The sequence below is a fragment of the Amphiura filiformis genome, chromosome 20 (assembly GCF_039555335.1).
Source record: "Amphiura filiformis chromosome 20, Afil_fr2py, whole genome shotgun sequence".
Lineage (NCBI taxonomy): Eukaryota > Metazoa > Echinodermata > Ophiuroidea > Amphilepidida > Amphiuridae > Amphiura > Amphiura filiformis.
The window spans coordinates 55,964,832-55,983,851 of NC_092647.1; the positions used below are offsets into that span (position 1 = coordinate 55,964,832).

General features: G+C 37.3%; 1 protein-coding gene across 1 annotated transcript in view; it reads right to left on the reverse strand.

The window, feature by feature from the left end:
* Positions 1-18,257, reverse strand: part of LOC140142055 (zinc transporter ZIP6-like) — a 53,408-nt gene extending 35,151 nt beyond the window's left edge. The window contains exons 1-2 of the mRNA XM_072163992.1: positions 18,075-18,257; positions 3,747-3,922 (exon numbers count right to left, since the gene is read on the reverse strand). Coding sequence (XP_072020093.1) covers positions 3,747-3,922; positions 18,075-18,120 — 222 coding nt within the window. The 5' untranslated portion in view covers positions 18,121-18,257. The remainder of the gene's footprint in view (positions 1-3,746; positions 3,923-18,074) is intronic.
* Between the last annotated feature and the right edge of the window lie 763 nt (positions 18,258-19,020).

The window sequence follows — 19,020 nt, forward strand, 5'->3', positions numbered from 1 at the left end:
TCTTCCACCAACGAGGGTATCCTGAATCAGTCACCAATGCAGCTCTTCATCGTACCAACAACATGACTCAGACTGATGCTTTAACTTCGAATGCATCAAAACATCTGACAGAGTACCTCTGGTTCTCACCTACCATCCCCTCAACACCAGAATTGCCAAGATCATCAAGCGCAATACCAACATCTTACAGGCTGATAGCACCACTAAGAAAATCTTCCCATCGCCTCCTTTGTGTGCTTATCGCGCGATAGAAAATCTTCGTGATGAGATGGTAACTTCTTCTCTCACCAGCCCTACCGACAGACGACAAGAAGGCAGCACATCACCTTGTCACCGACCACGCTGCAACACTTGTAAGCATATATCATCCACCGATAACATCGTGGGACCTAAAGAAACAGTCAAAGTCACCGAAGCCTTCACCTGCACTCCCACCATTCACCTGCGCTCGCGTTTTAATCATGTTTTAAATGTTTCTCTTGTGTAGGCCTCACAACACTATTTTTGTCACCTGACGAAGGGCGAGGCCCGAAAATTTGTGTAATAAAATATTCAATTACGACATTATAATTATTCTTCGCTTCTTTGCTTCCTTCATCAAATGTCGACGCAGTTAATTTTCTATATATATATATACCTTACTGCAATTTAAATGAAGCTACCTCAGCTTCAAAATAAAATAAAGTATAAATTGTCATTTATTTTCAATCTTGACTATACCAACGTCAACATGGACTAGGTCGACTTTCAATAGTGTAATATCTATACACTGTTGCAGAAGGCATGAAAGGAACAAATCAACATTTTTCCATACTTTCTTTCTTATACTAAGTATAACTGTGATATTTTCGCAGTATTAATTTTTTGGAGGAGTTTTGCATTTTTTTATATTACTGAATAAAAACAGTTACACATTAAATCCTACAGGTATAAAAAAGTATTTTTGTGGGTTTTAAATTTGCGTTTCTGAGTAAAATTAACAGTGAAACGTGCGAAAATTTCCCGCTACACAGTCAGAGAAAATATTTGCAACATGACACATCACTTCATTACATCAAATGTCACTCCATTACTTTGTACAGATTCCCTTTGTTTTCATTTTGAGAATAGACTGGCTAAGCATGGGTCGATAGTCAAGATATAAACATATTTTGCAAGATCTGGATGTGCTCTGTTAATTTTGGTACTTTTTGTCACTTATCGACCCATGTTGCACTAGATAGCAAATCAGTACAGAAAATTGAAATGGAAGAAATGCATTGTGGGAAGTGTGAGATATCTTCTCTGCTATACAGTAGCCCCAAACTATCACAGATAAAGTGTGATCTAATTTGACTCTCAGTATATCAGTTGACCACCACAATGGGGTGAAAATTTCATGCAAAATTTATACTTCATTCACTTATTTACAACTATGATCTATCAAGAACAAGACCTGGGGGAAAAAGACCAATGCAACTGACAATCTGTGAAAGGTCTTTTGTCTCAACCAAATCTTCCCACTTTCGCAGTAAATGATGCAAAACTCTACATTCATTATTCATAATTTCAAGCCATCGCAGGGTTCAACAAGCAAACATAAGCTAAGCAATGCATTGTTATATCCATGTGCAATAAATTAAAGTCACAGGTTAAGGGATCTAGAATGAGCGTTTATTGCGTTTCGACAGTATTTTTTGTGGGACATGAGAGCACCTCAGTCCTCAGACCTATCGAATTGCATTCTGTATACTGAAGCATGTCTTTCTGATATCAAATAATTTTCATTTTTGAAAATCACAATATAATACAAATTTTATGACAAATTATAAAAATTTGATATTTTTCAAATTTTGATATATAACAGTCCTCGAAATAAATTTTATAAATCTAATGATATATTCTTAAAGTGTATGTAGCTGGGAGGAAAAGCCGACGGTCAATTGAAAATTTTGACCTTTCATATTGAAGATATGGATTTTCTTCCCAAAAAGACCTAATTTTTTTTTGGTGTTTTGGGAAAAAAAATCCATATCTTTATCTGAAAGGTCAAAATTTTCAATTGATCGTCGGCTTTTCATCCCACCTACATACACTTTAAGTATAAATCATCAGATTTATAAAGTTTACTTCAAGTACTGTTAAATATCAAAAATATCAATTTTAATGATTTGCCATAAAATGTGTATTAAATTGTGAATTTAAAAAAATGAAACTTATTTGATATCAGAATGACATTCTTCGTATTCAGAACGCAATTCGATATGTCTGATGTGCTCTAATGTCCCACAATAAATACTGTCCAAACGTTCATACCCCAGCCCTTAAGTGCATCTACAAAATACGACCCTCTTTCCACAATCCATTAAATTTAGGTCACTTTTATCTTTTCATCCCCCCATCTTTGCTTTATACCTTATACCTGCATCATTTCTTCATCACATAAAATCATCATTATAATGATGTTTTAACTCATCCTTTTAAACTAATAAGCACTTAGACTACCTGTCGCCAACGGCTACCAAATTCTTTTGTCACAATGTCACTGATAAATTTCTGCGCCAATATTAATAACCAACACATCAAAAATGTATTTATTATTTTTGATATAATCATATAAAACCTTGCAATTGTTCACATACTGTCCAGGTGAGCTCCTAGGGTGAGATGGCCTTGAACTAGATTTCATTCAAAGCCATGCTCCATCTGTTCTTCCATCGATATCTCAACTAAAATTGACCATTTTGTTTATTAAAAGAAATATAACCAATTTATAATGCATTCTGTTTGTCAACTTTCATGTTCAATAAATTACTTGTTTGACTTTTAGCCAAGTACTTGAAGTAGTGCAGAAGATTTTAAAAAGGAGATGTAGATAACAGGTGGATTTGTGACATGGTCAAGGGAATGAGTCACATGCCGGCCCTAGTCGAAAATGAGTTTTACACAAGTTTCTACTCTAAAGAGGACATATAGCTTTCAGAAACTGAAAACCCCAGGTTGACACAACTTTTCTTTGTGAAGTTACGTCAATTTCTCAAAATCAATATTAGCGACATCCGACTCATTTCCCTTGATCGTGTCACATATAGTATTCTGAATTGAATCTATAACAGGAATACCCTATAAGTGTATGCAGTGGCCCTATCCATGTGTATCTTCCTAACAGGGCTCGAAATAAGGAGGGCCCTCGGCCCCCAAAAATCAGTGAGGGCCCACAAAAGACACATCCGGCGGGCCCAAATGGCCCACAAAATTTGTTGCAATATGCTCACTTTTTTGTGGGGTTAATAGGTTGAAACCAATGGCCCAAATTCAGGCCCACAAAAATTTGTGAGGGCCCTCAAACATTTAAGATCAAGGGCCCAGATGGCCCTCAGAAATTCTGGCTTATTTCGAGGCCTGCTTCCTAAGTGTATAATTGTATTTCACGATAAAAGACCAGATATAGTCTAACATCTTCAAGGCATTTTTTCTGTTGCGATAAACACATCAACTTTTTTTCCCATTGTATGTCACAAAGAAGTTGTCACTGCAGAAAGCATTGAGAAAGAAAACAAAGCACTGAAAACAAAATCTTATCACTCGAATGGAAAAGGGGAGAACCGAAAATCACAGCTGAGAGAACTGAAAGGCGCTGCGGACAGCAGAAAACATCACAAACTACATTGTAATCGACTAATGGAAATCCAGGAATTAAATTCTTATCCCGGATTGTCATTAGCTAGATTTAATAGATTTAAATCACTTTTTTTATTACTACTTACATGCGGCATAAGATGCATGACTGCATCGCCACTGAGTGTGCCCACTGCCATGGCAACAAGGAAAGACAGAAGTCGTGAATAGATTTTTGGGAATCTCTGCATACATGGCACAACTAAGATGCACACAATCGATGCCATGCTGATGAGAGTGACGGCTGCAAAGGCATAACCCCAAACTGAAAAGAAAATCAATAAGAAAGAAGCAAACTGTTAGTTAAATGACAAATATACAAGGCCTTATGTATGTATGTTGTGCAAATGCTTGCTACAACTCACTCACTCACTTCCCCACTCAATCAATCCCCCACTCACTCACTGGCTTCCAAAAAAGATGGGAGATGGAACATGCCTTAAAGAGGAAGCCCATCAGAGTAGTTCTGGGGTGAACCAACCCTGCCTGGTTATCAAATTAATCAGCGGCAATGTTATCTCTGAATTTGATAGGTGCTAATTAATGCAATAAGATTAAAACATCAATTAACACCAAATTCAGAGATAACCTTATCACTGACTAATTTGATAACCAGGCAGTTTTGGTTCACCCCAGAAGAACTGCTCTTGCGTGGCTTCCTCTTTTACCAACTTCCTTTCTGCTTTTTGCCTATGAAGTGGAAGGAAGGAAGAAAGATGATGAAAAGAAAAGTTGTTTTTCCCACCCCGGTTTTGAATCACCGACCCCTTGGGTGCCAACTGTCAGACCAGGGCTAGCAAGCCATGTGAGTGAATATCACCCGGCCAATGGTTTTGAGTGTATGTTGTTTGGGAGGCCTACATAATTGGATCATGAGGGTGCTAGTCTAGTGCTACAGACCATGTACCTATATTAGGCTGGTGAAAGTCGATTCCGAGTTTATCGTCCCCCGCCCGCGTCACTTTTTGGACACCAAAAATACCTGCGTCAAATTTTCAAAATGCCAAAATAATTCATTATCTTCAAAGTATCAGGGTTTTCACCAGTTTTAGCAATTGGAAACATATATTTTTTTTGTAAAACATATAAATTTATAACTTGGAACCAAAACCAGGCTCTTTTCTAACTTTTCTAGTCCCTACCCATATAAAAACATGTTTATAAATAACATGTATGAGTGTGGCTTTAAATCAACACTCACTTTAGGTCAATAATGAAATCTGATGAAATAATGAAAAATGAAAAATGAAAAAGTCACCTCACCAACCTGGGAAAAAAAAGGGACGATAAACTCGGAATCGACTTTCATTGGCCTTATATGAGTTATTCTCAGATTCATACATGTATGTACTCCCAATAAATTGTAAAATGATATAATTGTATCAGGACTGCTTGCTTCCTTATTTGGAACTCAAAAAGCCAATCTTTTAAACAAGATTTCTTTTGTTTTGACAGGTTCATCTCCATTTCTTCCCTGGCAACTTTCCTTTCCTTTTTGTGGGTACAGTTCTCAATATATCACACATTAATCCAAAATAGCCTTGACATTCTGTATACATTTTAGCTGTTCCCTTCAACCAATAATCCTAAATAATAAATGTTTGATATAAATAGCAACATTTAATGCTCACAGAGCTAATAATATTAGCTCTGATCAGGGAACTTCCCTGCTCTGATGAAATAAACATTAAGCAGAAGGTGGCAGAAATAAGCTTCATTCAACTTGCATACATCAATTTTTTAATGTACAAGTATTTTTCAACATAAGGCCTATATAAAACTGCTATATTGAAACGTGTACACACACCCCCACCCACAGCCCACCCCTGCATGCACACATCTCCAAACACCCCAACACACCCCCATACCCACCCGCATCCAAGCACAGAAATATACATACTACACTTTAGTGACCCTATCCTGTACTCACAACAACTAATTTAAAATCTAATTAATTCTGAATATTCAATAACAGTGCATCATTCCCGGCCATCATTACAACTCAATTATCATCAATTTACCAGTGCCCTACATATCAGGCCCTTAATTCTTAGGAAGCTTTCATCATATTAAAAGCACCAATATGTATAAACCATTGATAGAGTAGGTTGAAGTATGCCATAAAATTGCAGCTACCAATATACATTCAATCCAGGATGAAGGGAGAATCAAGATTATACAAAGCTCTAAAAACCTGTGTGTTTTATGGACCAGTGCTGCCGACAAGGCAGGGTAACCGGGTGGGTTACCCCGGGGCCTAGAGCCCGTAAAAAGTGAAGAAAACATACTTTACTACAGGGCAGTAAAAGCAAAGAAAAGGGACCTTTCGTCTCCTTCAATGTTCATACTTGATTATTGGCAGCTTAAAACATGCTACTTTAGCTCCGCTTTAACATATGTTCAAGGATTTTACACTAACCTCCCTCCCCCATGTCACAAAGAAATTTACGCCACTGCTATCCCCCCCAACACACACACGCACACTTATGGGAGTCCTGCACCGTCATCACTGATCAAAGGGGCATGTGCGTTCACATTGCCCCCGGGCCCGTAATGGCTCTCAGCGGCACTGGATCCGACAGACTCAGATTTTGCCTTTTGAGAGAATTTGTTTTCAAGTTTGCTAAAATCAGCAGTTTTTTGGCCAAAATTTTTCAAATATTTTCAAAATATGTTTGCAAAAATCATCCAAATTCTTAATGCACATGTACAAGGTAGGCTGAGCTTAAGATTTCACCTACAGACCAATGTAATTCAACATTTATAATTCATGCATTGGTCATGTTTTGACTGCTTCTGTGTGTCTAGCTGCCTGTCACTCTTAGACTGCAAATTGATGAAAGCTTAATTTTATGTTTGTTTGTTTGCATGACTATAGGTCTTGCCTTGATGATGAACTTCGAAAATTTGCAGTGGCGAGTGGAGCAGAAGGTAGAGAAATACACAGAGGATCAACCAGAATGCCACTGTGGTTGTTGGGAGTGGACTGCTGTCTATGGTGCCATGTGTGTGGCAGGAAGGATGTTGGGCGCTCACAGGGCCTCCTATTGACCTATATGGCTTTTAACCAGTGCATTGACCTTCCTCATGATATCTCTCATGCATGTCACAGGAAAAAGTGTGTGAACCAGATCACTTGTTGCATGAAGAGCATTAAATGTCAACATAATGAGATAGACAAGGCCAAGGCCATTGCACTTTCAACCACATATCTCAGGATGGCAAAGATAAGATAATTAGCACTTTTATCACATGTAAAAAGGTGAGTTTTTCTCACTTAGTGGCTACACATTCAATGGTGTAGAAAGTTTTGGAGTTTTGCTTCCATCGCATGGACCAACACATCGAAAAATGAGTGCACATAAAGTCTTCTTTAATTATTTTATTTCTTATTTCAAGCAATAAAAGAGTGTCACTAGAGTATTTATTGACAACAGAGTCTGAAATGTTCACTCATTTGGTGATTACTTTAACATGGTAATCACAGTGCTATCTTCAGTAGATAGCAGATATCAGATACACAATAATTCTGCTTGAAAATGAATTTTAACCAGCAATGAACTGACTGGAAGTTAGAGTATAGATTTTGTCCATGCAATTTTGGGATAATGACGTCCTATAAATTTCAGTAACTTAAAAATGGGCATTTATTAGAGGGGAGCATTAAATAATACAGTCATGCAGTATTTATTTGAATTTACACTAAAATTGACTTGTTTCATGTGAAATAATATTAAATACAGGATTCAATTTGAACTTCTACATATGTGTATACCGTACACAATTCAATTTGAACTTCTACATATGTGTATACCGTACACAAATCTATTCATGAAAATCCAGTCATTTGCTGATGAAAATAAAATGTGACCTGTCATTACCTAGCTGGGGGGTTTACACCCCCAGCTAGGTACTGTAAATGCTATCCGATTCTTCTTTCTTTCTTCTGTCAACAAATTTCAAAATGCTTCTCCTCCTACATGTTACACCCTACAATTACGTAACTTGCACATATGTATCGGCTATATCCAGTGCCCATAGGGTGCAAACAGAATTGGGATCAAAGGTCATTAAAGGGGCATTTTCGGTATTTAACCAAATATCTTCAAAATGCTTCTTCTGCCACATATTACATAGCACAATGACGTCACTTGCACATATGCATCCGCTACACCACACGCCTATAACTTGCACACAGACTTGGGGTTAAAGGTCATTAAGGGGGTAAAATCTTACAATTGCATTATCTGGACATCTGTATGGGATATGGGGCTTAAACTCGGTGACAAAAATCTCATGACCAGGAGAACATTTTGCAGGGGTCAAGTCAAAGGTCATGCAGAGGTCAAATTTTAAAAATGCATTTCCTGGACAACTTAATGATCAAGGGAACACTTTGGAACACTTTGCAGGGGTCAGGTCAAAGGTTAACTGGGGCCAAATCTTATAATTTCATTTTCTGGATATATGTAAGGGTATGGAGCTCAAACTCAGTGGCAACAAATCTCATGACCAGGGGAACATTTTTGATTGGGTCAGGTCAAAGGTCATAGATACAGAACTCAAACTTGGTGACAACAAACCTCAAGGGCAGGGGAACATTAAGGAACATCATGCATGGGTCAGGTCAAAGGTCATCTGGGGTTAAATCTTAGAATTGTATTATCTGGACATCTGTAACTCGTGTGGGGCTCAAATTCAGTGACAACAAAACCTCATGACCAGGGGAACATTTTTGGAACATTTTGCGGGGGCCAGATAAAACACCAACATGCCCCAGCAAGGTTTGTGGTCTATGACCACCATTTGCCACTAGTTGTTATTGTGTTAGTAGTATAACCAATTTCTAAGGTACATACAATGTATGCATTTGTTGACTCAGTAGCATATCAATCATACATATCTAAATAAAAGCTAGTTGTACTGAATATCTTCAGATCATTCAAAATGTTATTTCTTATTGCATACTGGGCTTTTATGTGTGGCCTTATGGTATCAAAAAATAGTACAAATAAACCTTTCTCTTGATACTGACTGATTAAATATGTGCAAGTGTACCTGCTTACTGTGCAATTTAAATTCAAGCAAATACAACAATTTGAATTAAAAATCATTCTATTTGACCAGTTATCACTTATAATCAAGATTAAAGCTTTATAGGTGACCAGAAAAAACAACTCGACCGACGCAGATTTTGCCTTTTGAGAATTTTTTCAAGTTTGCTAAAATCAGCAGTTTTTTGACCAAAATTTTTCAAAAATGTTCAAAATATGTTTGCAAAAATCATCCAAATTTTTTTTAAATGCTTTTTTTAAACCGCCAGAAAAAAATCCTGACTGACCGCCCCTACTTGAAAAAATATCAATTTGTGAAAAGTAAGTAGTACAATGTATGGTTCAATTTAAGGCCAGTGGCAACAAGCCAGCTTTATACTATTTCTGAGTAAACAGGACACAGATAAAGTTTATACTTATCATGATTATCAAAGATCAGAATATTTAACCTTTTTTATTGACCTAAATACACAAAATATCTTAATTACTAGCAATAACAAAAATATTTGCTTACAGGGTATCTATTTACTCTATCTGACAAATAGGCCAGACTTTGGACAAAATATGGCATGATTCCAGAGAAGTAGGCTACATTATCTATAATGCACACTTTCATTTTATATAGGACTAATAAAAATGAGCACTTTACTGTAATATTCCTGATGATTTTCGTTTATAAATGCCAAAGCATGCTCTACTTTGATGGCTTTAAAATCATTCTGAGGGCAGAATGAAATTATTTACCAATTTAGTATATACCGACCAAGGCCAACTGGGACTGGTTAATTTTGATTAGAATTTATATTGCAATTTTCAATCAAATTGGCACTTTTGTCTTAATTATGATCATGGAAAGATGAGAGGGTTATGTAAATTATTATTAAGTAAAAGTAGGTAATGGCTCGTTTTCTTTCCTATTATTAACAGGCCTGATTGTGGTCCTTAAAAAAAATCTGTTGTTGTTTAAGTTGGTGAACGGAGGGAGCGGAGCGACCATAGTATCGCCCCTCATGGTCCAGGGGCCCGCTTAAGGGCCCCAGTGGGGTCCAGGGGCAATGCCCCGGTGGGGGTCGAGGGGGCGAAGCTCATGAGTTTTAGCCATATCAGAGGGTAAAAATTGGGTTTCTGAGTCATATAATTGTATGGGTTTTTTCTAAAATTGTTTTTCATTTTTAATGCATGCAACCCCTAAAAACTTTATAATTAACACTTTCTTAATTGCCCCACTAACAAAAATTTTCTTGCTCTTTTTATGATGAAATATCATCATCCACTTCCGAAATGTAAAAAAAAAATATAAAAAAATTTAATTTTAATTTTTTTTTTTTAGTAGAAAAAAAATCGGAAAACCGATTTAAATCGGGGAATAATCAGGCCTGTATTAAGTAGTTCATAGTGCAGTTATTAAGAATGGGTATTTTAACAACTTCAATAATAAGATGTAAAGGGCTCGGATAGCAATGTTTTCACATATACATTTCCAGATTTTTGTGTAGGTGAAATCAGAACCAAAGTAAGATTTGATACACTGGAAAATTGTATAACATTTCTAAAATGATAGGTGTGTATCCCCCCTATGATTTTAGCTTGGTATGTAAAAGTTACGATTATGCTAACAGATTATGACTGAAACAGCAACAAATGTGTAACCAAACATTAAGATGAAAAGTAATAAAATAAATTATAACTTGGATATTACATTAGCATCCAATTTTTACTGTTATATGTCTAACAATTTTTTGTCATTTTACAAAATTTTCAATACCGTACTTTTCTTTATGTCAACTTCAATTTAAGCCATCTACAGCGAATGGTATTTTATTGTCACTCTATGTTGGTCTACTTAATATGTCTTCAATGTAGATAAATGCATACAGATTTTCTCCATTTTGGTGAAACAGAATCCTGGTTTCATTTAAATTACCTTGCCTGCAACAAATTGGAAAAGATACTAAAACATAATTTTCTCCCAAGCTTGATAAGACCCTAGGGTATAATCTAGGAAAATATGAAACAGCTAAAAATATAAAGAAGCTGAGATATGAGGATGGAGGCAGAACTTTTTGAATGACCCTCATAAGATCGTGGTCGGATTACATACAGCTGTTGGCAGATGTGTTCAAATGAAATTTTTGCTATTATAATTGCATTGCTTTTAATGCATGATGCAAAATATAAAATACCAATAGACCTTTCTAGAATCAATTTTTCATAGCTTGAAGATAAGCATATATACATACACAATATACCCCATCTTAATGGAACACTTAATTGGATCGTGAATTGAGGAAAGTTGCAGCGTTGTTATATCAGCCTGCGGCGTTCACAGACATGACACCACATTATTTATCATTTAGTATTTTTCATTCTTTAGATCTCCCACACTTGCTTCATCACGGCTGTAATCGTCTTTCCATATCACATCATTTGTTAGCGTAAATTCTATGTCATAATTCTTTGGTAACAGCAAAGTGAGATGCTGATTGGCTGATCAAAATCAGGTTATCAACATCTCATTGGCTGATTACAGGATCGCTCTGCAAAAGGCAGCCTTTTCTCTTTGTATGGCTGGCAAAACTATTTCAGAATGTTGAAGGATTATGCCTTTGTTTTCAGTACACATTTAGTGAAATCCCATACTTCATTTTTTATGAGGTTAATTATACATGTGCTCCTGGGATAAAGAAATGCACATGTACATGTATACGCAAATTAATTTGCAAAGAGGGCTTAAAATAAGCCACGTCCAATAGCCATCAAAAATTTGTGAGGGCCAAAAAAATTTAAAGTGGGAATTCCAATTGAATGAATGCAGCTTTCAATAGCGTGACGAATTTTTGCGTACACTGCGTGATGTACGCCAGCGTGTGCGACAGTGTTGTAGGTCTCGAGACCAGGTCTCGGTCTCGAGACCATCTCGAGACCTTTTTGTAGTGTCTCGGTCTCGGATATCAAGGTCTCGGTCTCGAACTCAAAAGTCTCGGTCTCGGACCTCAAAGTCTCGGTCTCGAACGCTTTTTTGTTCGAGACCTGTCGAGACCTGAAGAAAAGGATATGATTTTCTGTTGTTGTTAATTATTTATTCCTTACCCTAAATTTCAATGAATGTTGAAGAAATTGTTAAGAATAAAGATACAGAAATCATTTTATAAAGTTATAAAAAGTTATAAATGAATCATAAGTGAGCTTGTTCGATGTGAGCTTCCAATTTCAGTTCATGATTAAACATAGGTGGGCAGGTGGTGAAAGCGAGGATCCCATTTAACTTTTGCAAGGGGAACATTCTCCACAAAAGCAAAATAGATGAACAAATAGTTGCCCTGTGCAGTGTGCATCTTCTTTTCAGCACGAAAAACAAGTTTGTTTTGGGCCCAAATATGGTAAAATTGCTCAATTTTGCACGCTTCGCGCACTGGTGTTTCTGGCCCTTCACACACTAGCCTAATTTTGCCTCCACTATTGCCAACATTTTTGAAATTTTCCCAAAATTTGGAGAAAAAATTGTAAAAATTAAAACAAAAAGTGTTAACTGCAGGTCCAAATTTCTTGAACAGTTGGTACAATGATGGGTTCCCTTTCAAATTCTCAGCGGCACACCCCTACCCAAACCAAACTTGAGTATACCAGGGGATTAAACCAAGGTCTCGGTCTCGGTCTTGGTCTCGGAACTTAGAGGTCTCGGTCTCGGAAGGGGTGGTCTTGGTCTCGGAAGGTTTGGTCTCGGTCTCGGTCTCGATCTCGGACGGGCAGGTCTTGGTCTCGGTCTCGGTCTCGGACATAGAGGTCTTGACTACAACACTGGTGTGCGACTGTGCATGAGTAACGCGGAAGTGAACCCAACCATGCCAACGCACTCGTGATTGGATAGCATTGTATCCAAGGTCATGCGTTCGCGTTGTAGTTTGAAATATGCAATATACGATCGCGGTTGGATCGAGAGCAGCTGTTAAAAGCTGCGTTCATTCAATTGGAATTCTTACTATAAGAGCAAGAGCCGAAATGGCCCTCAGAAATTCTGGCTTATTTCATGGCCGGGTGTACACTCTTAGCTTGATGTAAATAATAATAATAACACTTAAAGTGTATGAAGATGGGAAGAAAAGCTGACGATCAATTGAAAATTTTGACCTTTCGTATTGAAGATATATTGATTTTTTCCCCAAAAAAAAAAAAAAAAAATGTATATCTTCCATATGAAAGGTCAAAATTTTCAATTGATCGTCAGCTTTTCTTCCCAGCTACATACACTTTAAGTACCGTTTTCATTTCAATAAGCGCCCAGGGCGCTTAACAAAGTCATTTTGGGTGGACGCTTATTTTTTACCTTATTTACCTAATTTTTTCGTAAGCGGCGTTTATTAGAGACAAATTTACGTATGCTATAAAAGGGTCCTGAGACATTCTAGTAGCTTTTCTGATGCAGAAAATGTATTGCAAGTTTACGCAGGACTTGTAGTCCTGCAGCTATTTCACTGTATCGACATCTATCTGCCACTTCAACATTAATGGTACCCTTTGGCAAATTGAAAATACCCAGGGTGGGCGCTTATTGGGGCATGGGCGCTTATTGGAACGAATACGGTACATATCATTAGATTTATAAGTTTGTTAAATATCAAAAATTTAAAAGATATCAAATTTTAATAAATTGTCATAAAATTATATCACAAATTTCAAAAAATCTAAATTATTTGATATCAAATTTATTTGATATCAGAAGGACATTCCTCGAATTCAGAATGCAATTCGATATGTCTGGTGTACTCTCAGCTCCCACAAAAAAATACTGTCCAAACGTCGCTAAACGTTAATATCCCATTCCTTAAATACAATTATATATTCCTAATCATGAGAAAGAAATTCCCACTGCAGAGCAAGTTGCAACTACAGGACAATTTATGAACAGCAGTTTACAGCAAATTTCAACCTAGGAACCAGAAGAATGTCTCCTTCATGGTGTGAGTTGCACATACCTTAATGACAAGTATGGATAACCTGGGACTGGGTTTTGACTTGTTCAAAGACAGGAGGTATTTTTTCTAGGAGTATTGAATTGTCCTTGGATGTGGTGACAATTATTCTTATTGTTCATATTAAATGAACTGATCAATCAATAAAAATCAAAGAACAAAGATCCTAACCGTAACTAATTTCTTTTCAAGTAATTAAGTAGAGATAAGCCAAAGCTGGTAGTGTAAAAGGACCGCAAATGCAAATTCTTCTTAAGTATGTGTTACAAATGTAGAAACAAACAATTGTAGGGCCTTTTTTCTTGGGTTTGAAATCTAATGCGGTATGCAGTTTTTTATTTTATTTTTGATAAATTGAACAATTTTGGGTATTTTATAATATCGAAATAATAATTAATAAGTTGCGGTGCGATCAGAAACAAAAATTGAAATTGAACATTAATTTTACAGCTGATTTTTGGCCAAATTTCATTTTAAATGTGAAAAAAACAAAAAACATTCAAGCAATTTTGCTTCGAGCAAACATGCAGCATAAATCAAATGCGTGCGGGGAACGCGAGACAAATCTTTTTTTTTGTTGGCCTAATTAGGGGAAAAAGTAACCAAAGGCACCAAAGACATTTGCCTTGGGCTTGCTGCACTAAAAATGTACATCTTTGGATCCCGGCTTTGGACACATTCTTTATTATTATGAGATTGTCTTGGTGCCCTAGCATGCATAAGACGAATTGCCTGTATACCCTCCAAAGCCTAATTGATCTTTTTACCCTTTCATTTCACTCTCATTAATTTTTAAAAATGCAGAAAATAAGTGAAGTTTCCAGTCAGAAAGTCTATTATGCATCAGCGAATATCTATGGTGCATTCATCAACCAAATTCCTTTCACAAAATGGTTGAATAACCAAGCCAATTTTCTCAACATAAATGAAACATAAATGTCAGTATCATGCATTACTTAATTATTTACATGTAGTGCCATATCTTTTCATTTCGATTATAGAGGATCTGGCTCTGATCATCTGACACTGATCAATGTGTGGCATGGTAGGGCAGTACATGCAGTCACACACATGAGTCAAGAAAGAACAGTACCACCAGACCAGAGAGAAATTGCATAAGGCAGCAACATCAGTGGCATGCGCAGCACATTGAAAGTGTGGGGGGCAGGTTGTTCAGTTCCCCGGAATGGAGTCTGATTTAGGTGTGTAACATGCGGTTTTAGCGGGGAAAATTTCCCCAGAATTTCCCCCGAATGACCAACAAAAGTTGCGCATGCCACTGAGCAACATACAACCATAAAACAGAAAACATTGCCTAATTTCTCATCAAAGAAAAGACACCAAGTCCTTAAAATTGAAATGTTCTTTTAACTATATCCGGCAAAAAATCCCCAATTGGTCAGGAAAATGCTTCCCTTATATTTCGGCCAATTTTCAGATCGAACAAGGCAGCAACAGGGGAAATGACAGTTGTCTGAACTCAATTTAAAAAGGCATGCAAATCCTTTACAATTGTCATTTGAATGTTTTTGCCAATTCTTACACCAAATCTGGCAAAGAAATCACCCAATGAACACTTTATTATGCATCTCTCATGTCCAACTAAGTAAGTACTGTAAAAGTGAACATTTTTGCAGAACATTAATTTTTGTGTCTTTTGTGCTCAACACAGCTTCCACAGAAATGTGTTCTTTTTATGGATGTCCATGTAAGAAATATCAAAATTGCAAATTTATAAACAAGCGAAGTACCGTAGTTCAAAAATTGACCATACATTTGCAAAAGCAGCCTAGCACTTGTTCAGTGCCTTTATGGGACCATGACAACCCCTCTATGACATTACAAAATCCACTCGGCGCTGGCGCGCCTCGCTGATGCGCCAGGGCCATGCGCCTTGCGCACCCCCCTCCCTCGAGGAACTAGATCTAGTTCTAAAGCAGCCAACCTTTTAGCAAGGAGTGATCTGCAACATAAGTAGCCCAATAGTGTGTAACAGGAGCGTGTATGGCAATGCTCTTAGCCAAAGGGGGGAGCAGTAAAGCTTTTAATCTATAATAACCTGACCTCTTTTTTTGAAGATGATTAAAGAAAAGTCGTAAACAGATTTTGAAAATTGTATTTTAAAAATAGGTTACAAAAAGTAGTTTTCAGAAAGCAGCATTCAGTTATGTTACATTAAAAAGCAAACAAATCAGATCAAAACAATAGTGAATTTTGTGTAATATAACCCCGGTGGGTTCAGTTTGTATTTAAAGGTAGGACATATGACCGTTCCAAGATTTGAAAATGACCCCTATTTCATGGGGAATCGAGGACATCTGCAGCAATTTTACCCCCTATTTTGCACGAAATCAAGGACAATTTGCCCCAAAATACCTCCCCTATTTTTATCATTTTGAGGACGCATTTTCATTTCACCCCCCTTATTTTCCGAAATAAATACCCCTATTTTTACCATTTCAAGGACGCTTTTGAATTTTCCCCCTAATTCACGGGGAAATGAGGACAATAACGAAAACTGTAGTTGTAAAACGTGGACGAAAGTCCTAGAAATACACCCTATTTTTCATTTCAAGGACAATTTTGCTCCAAAACACCCCTAATTTGGACAATCGCATGAACAATTTTGTCCTCGAAAATTCATGGACATTTCTTGAAAAGTACCCCTAATTGGAACCATCATGCGTACACATTGTCAGTGAAGACTGAACCCACCGGGAATATAACAGTTCTCAGAGCAATGTAAAACTTTGGCTAGTTATAGCCAGGCTCAACTCATTTTTACACCTCTGCCTCTAGCAGTGAATATGTTGTACCTAAGCCTCGCATTGGTACGTTTTGAAGACCCCCTTTACGTTCCACACAAATTGACACAATGCTGTCAACTGTACCACAGAACAGCACAACATTGCTGTTATTTGGGGATTTAACTCTGGTCGATTTCCCCCATATCTTTTATACAACTAATTTTCAATAAATTAACACTTAGTACATACTTTCAAATCAGACCATACTTTCTAAGACCATACTTGATATTTCTTTAAATTATAGCTGAGTGCCACTGCAAGAACAAAACTAATCCTCTGAAAATAGGTTAGGCCAAATAAAAAAATAAACATGTTTCACATCCCCTCCCGCTTCCTTTTTTGAGGTTTCTTCAATTTTATTTTTATTTTCTGAAATTCAGTTATAACTTTTCAAAAAATATGTCTAGGAAGTAGAGATGTTATCTATAGCCTTGCTAATATACAAGAAACACTTTTATAAGGTTTTGACAGTTAGAGGGGGTCTATCTCTCAGAACAACAAATAAAAAGAGGCCTCCTCCTTTTTCAAGGCAAATATTGTATACACTAAAACAGCACTAATTATGGGTGTTTACACCAATTTTGCGATAAAAAATAAAACGTCCCCTCTTCCTCCTTTTTTTTCAAAAACCTGGACGTGAAACATGTTTTTTATTTTACTTGGCCTTAGGTACAAGTCAAAATTGATGTCCACAAATCCATTTTGCATGGATCTTTGCAAAAGTGGATTGTCTACTTAACACTCAATAAAAGACCAATAAAACTCACTTGTATTCGTGACAAACGGTCAAAACCGCTGCTATACATGTAAATGACAAATATCTGTATGGCCAGGTTTAATACGCTAAGTGTTTTAACCCCAATTAATGTGAGGAGGATTTGCTTGGGGGTACCCAGTGTGCTGCCCACCTGCACAACACTAAAAGGGGAGGTACCCAACCCATAGTATTTTGTGGTATTTAGTAGGGTTAATGAGCATGCCGAAGAGGCAGGTGGTTGGTGTGCATACATCATTGGTGTGGCAAGGGGGCAAATAAGAGACACACACAACAGGTGTACCGCCGAGGCGGCATTTTGGCATGGTTGCTGGTTGTCAGTTACGGCATGGCCAGGCATCCAATGGGCCTATATCACTTGTCCCTATTATCAACGGTATAGCCCCAAAACCTTGTACATGCATTCTGATTCTTACTCCATATCGAAGCGCGATGCGATGCTGCAATGCTTTTAAAACCTCGCAGCATCGCGCGATGAAATCGCTGCAAGGTTGATTTTCCAGCAGCCAATCACAAGCATGCACGGCTGCGATATCGCAGCGTGATGCTATAAAGTTGAACAAAATCCAACTCCATTGCGGACCGAAATTTCCACCTCACGATGAGAATTTTTACCGCTGAGCTCGTAAAAACCTGGCTAAGATTTCAGTTTTTATAGCATCGCATCGTGCTGCGATGTGGAGTAAGAACCGGACTTAACACTCTGAGAGGGTAGACTCTGATCAGAGGTACCCTGTATGTTTCCCGCACACCTCACTGAAGGGAAGGCACATTAGAAAGGTTTGGGTTAAATAATTGCAACAAATCTTACTATGATGAGGTATTCCTGTCTGGCTTGGGTCTGTTGGTTCATCCATATCATTATATCCTGGTTCACACGAGTGGTCTACAGCATCACTATTCACATTAAATTTCACACACACACGGCTGTCGAGCTGCTGCAAGAGTACTGGGCAAACCTGGAAGAACTGATCTTGGGTTAGACCTGATGCAGAGGTTTAAATGCGTCAAAAGATGTCAAGTACGGCTTCAGCTGACAGACACTGGATGGAAGAAAAAGAAAAGATATATATCGATTAGCAATTTACTCTAAAATGTCATTCAAATAGATGCCTCATCAGCATAAGTTTTGAAAAATTGGCAGACACAGAGGGTGCTGTTTAGTTTGGGAAAGCCTATAAATAAATTTCCACAGTTTTACTCAAAGTGAACAACCTTTTTTATCCATCACTCTTCAAAAAGAGCAATTCAGTTCTATTGTGGGAACGTATGGCATGGAATTGGGGCCAACAAATGTGTCCATATATACACGGTGGGCTGCTTCAAACATGATACACACTGGACTGCTTTTCCCAAGAGCAGAACCGAACAGGACGTGTCTTGGAATACACTCAACCCTCCTGGACCATACTTTAAGTGACTCATTTAAAGAAGTGGTATTAACTCAATTCAAAATGAACCACAGAAAACAACTAAACAACATCATAATATTACAAGCTCCCTACTAAACGAGTAAAACCTTCGTGCTTGTAGCTGCAGCATTGCAAAGTATGAAGAAGAAGCTGATGACAAAGAAGGTCTCTGCAATGTCCCCAAAAAACAACCGTTTAATAATATCCTGTTTTAAGTTCAATACTATTTTCTGAAGAGCATTACTATTAATTAAGAAACTTTCCCTCATTAATTTATTTTAATTCCTAAAATATGCATGCAGTTATTAAGCATCAGACAGATTTCTCATTGAAGATGTCAGAATG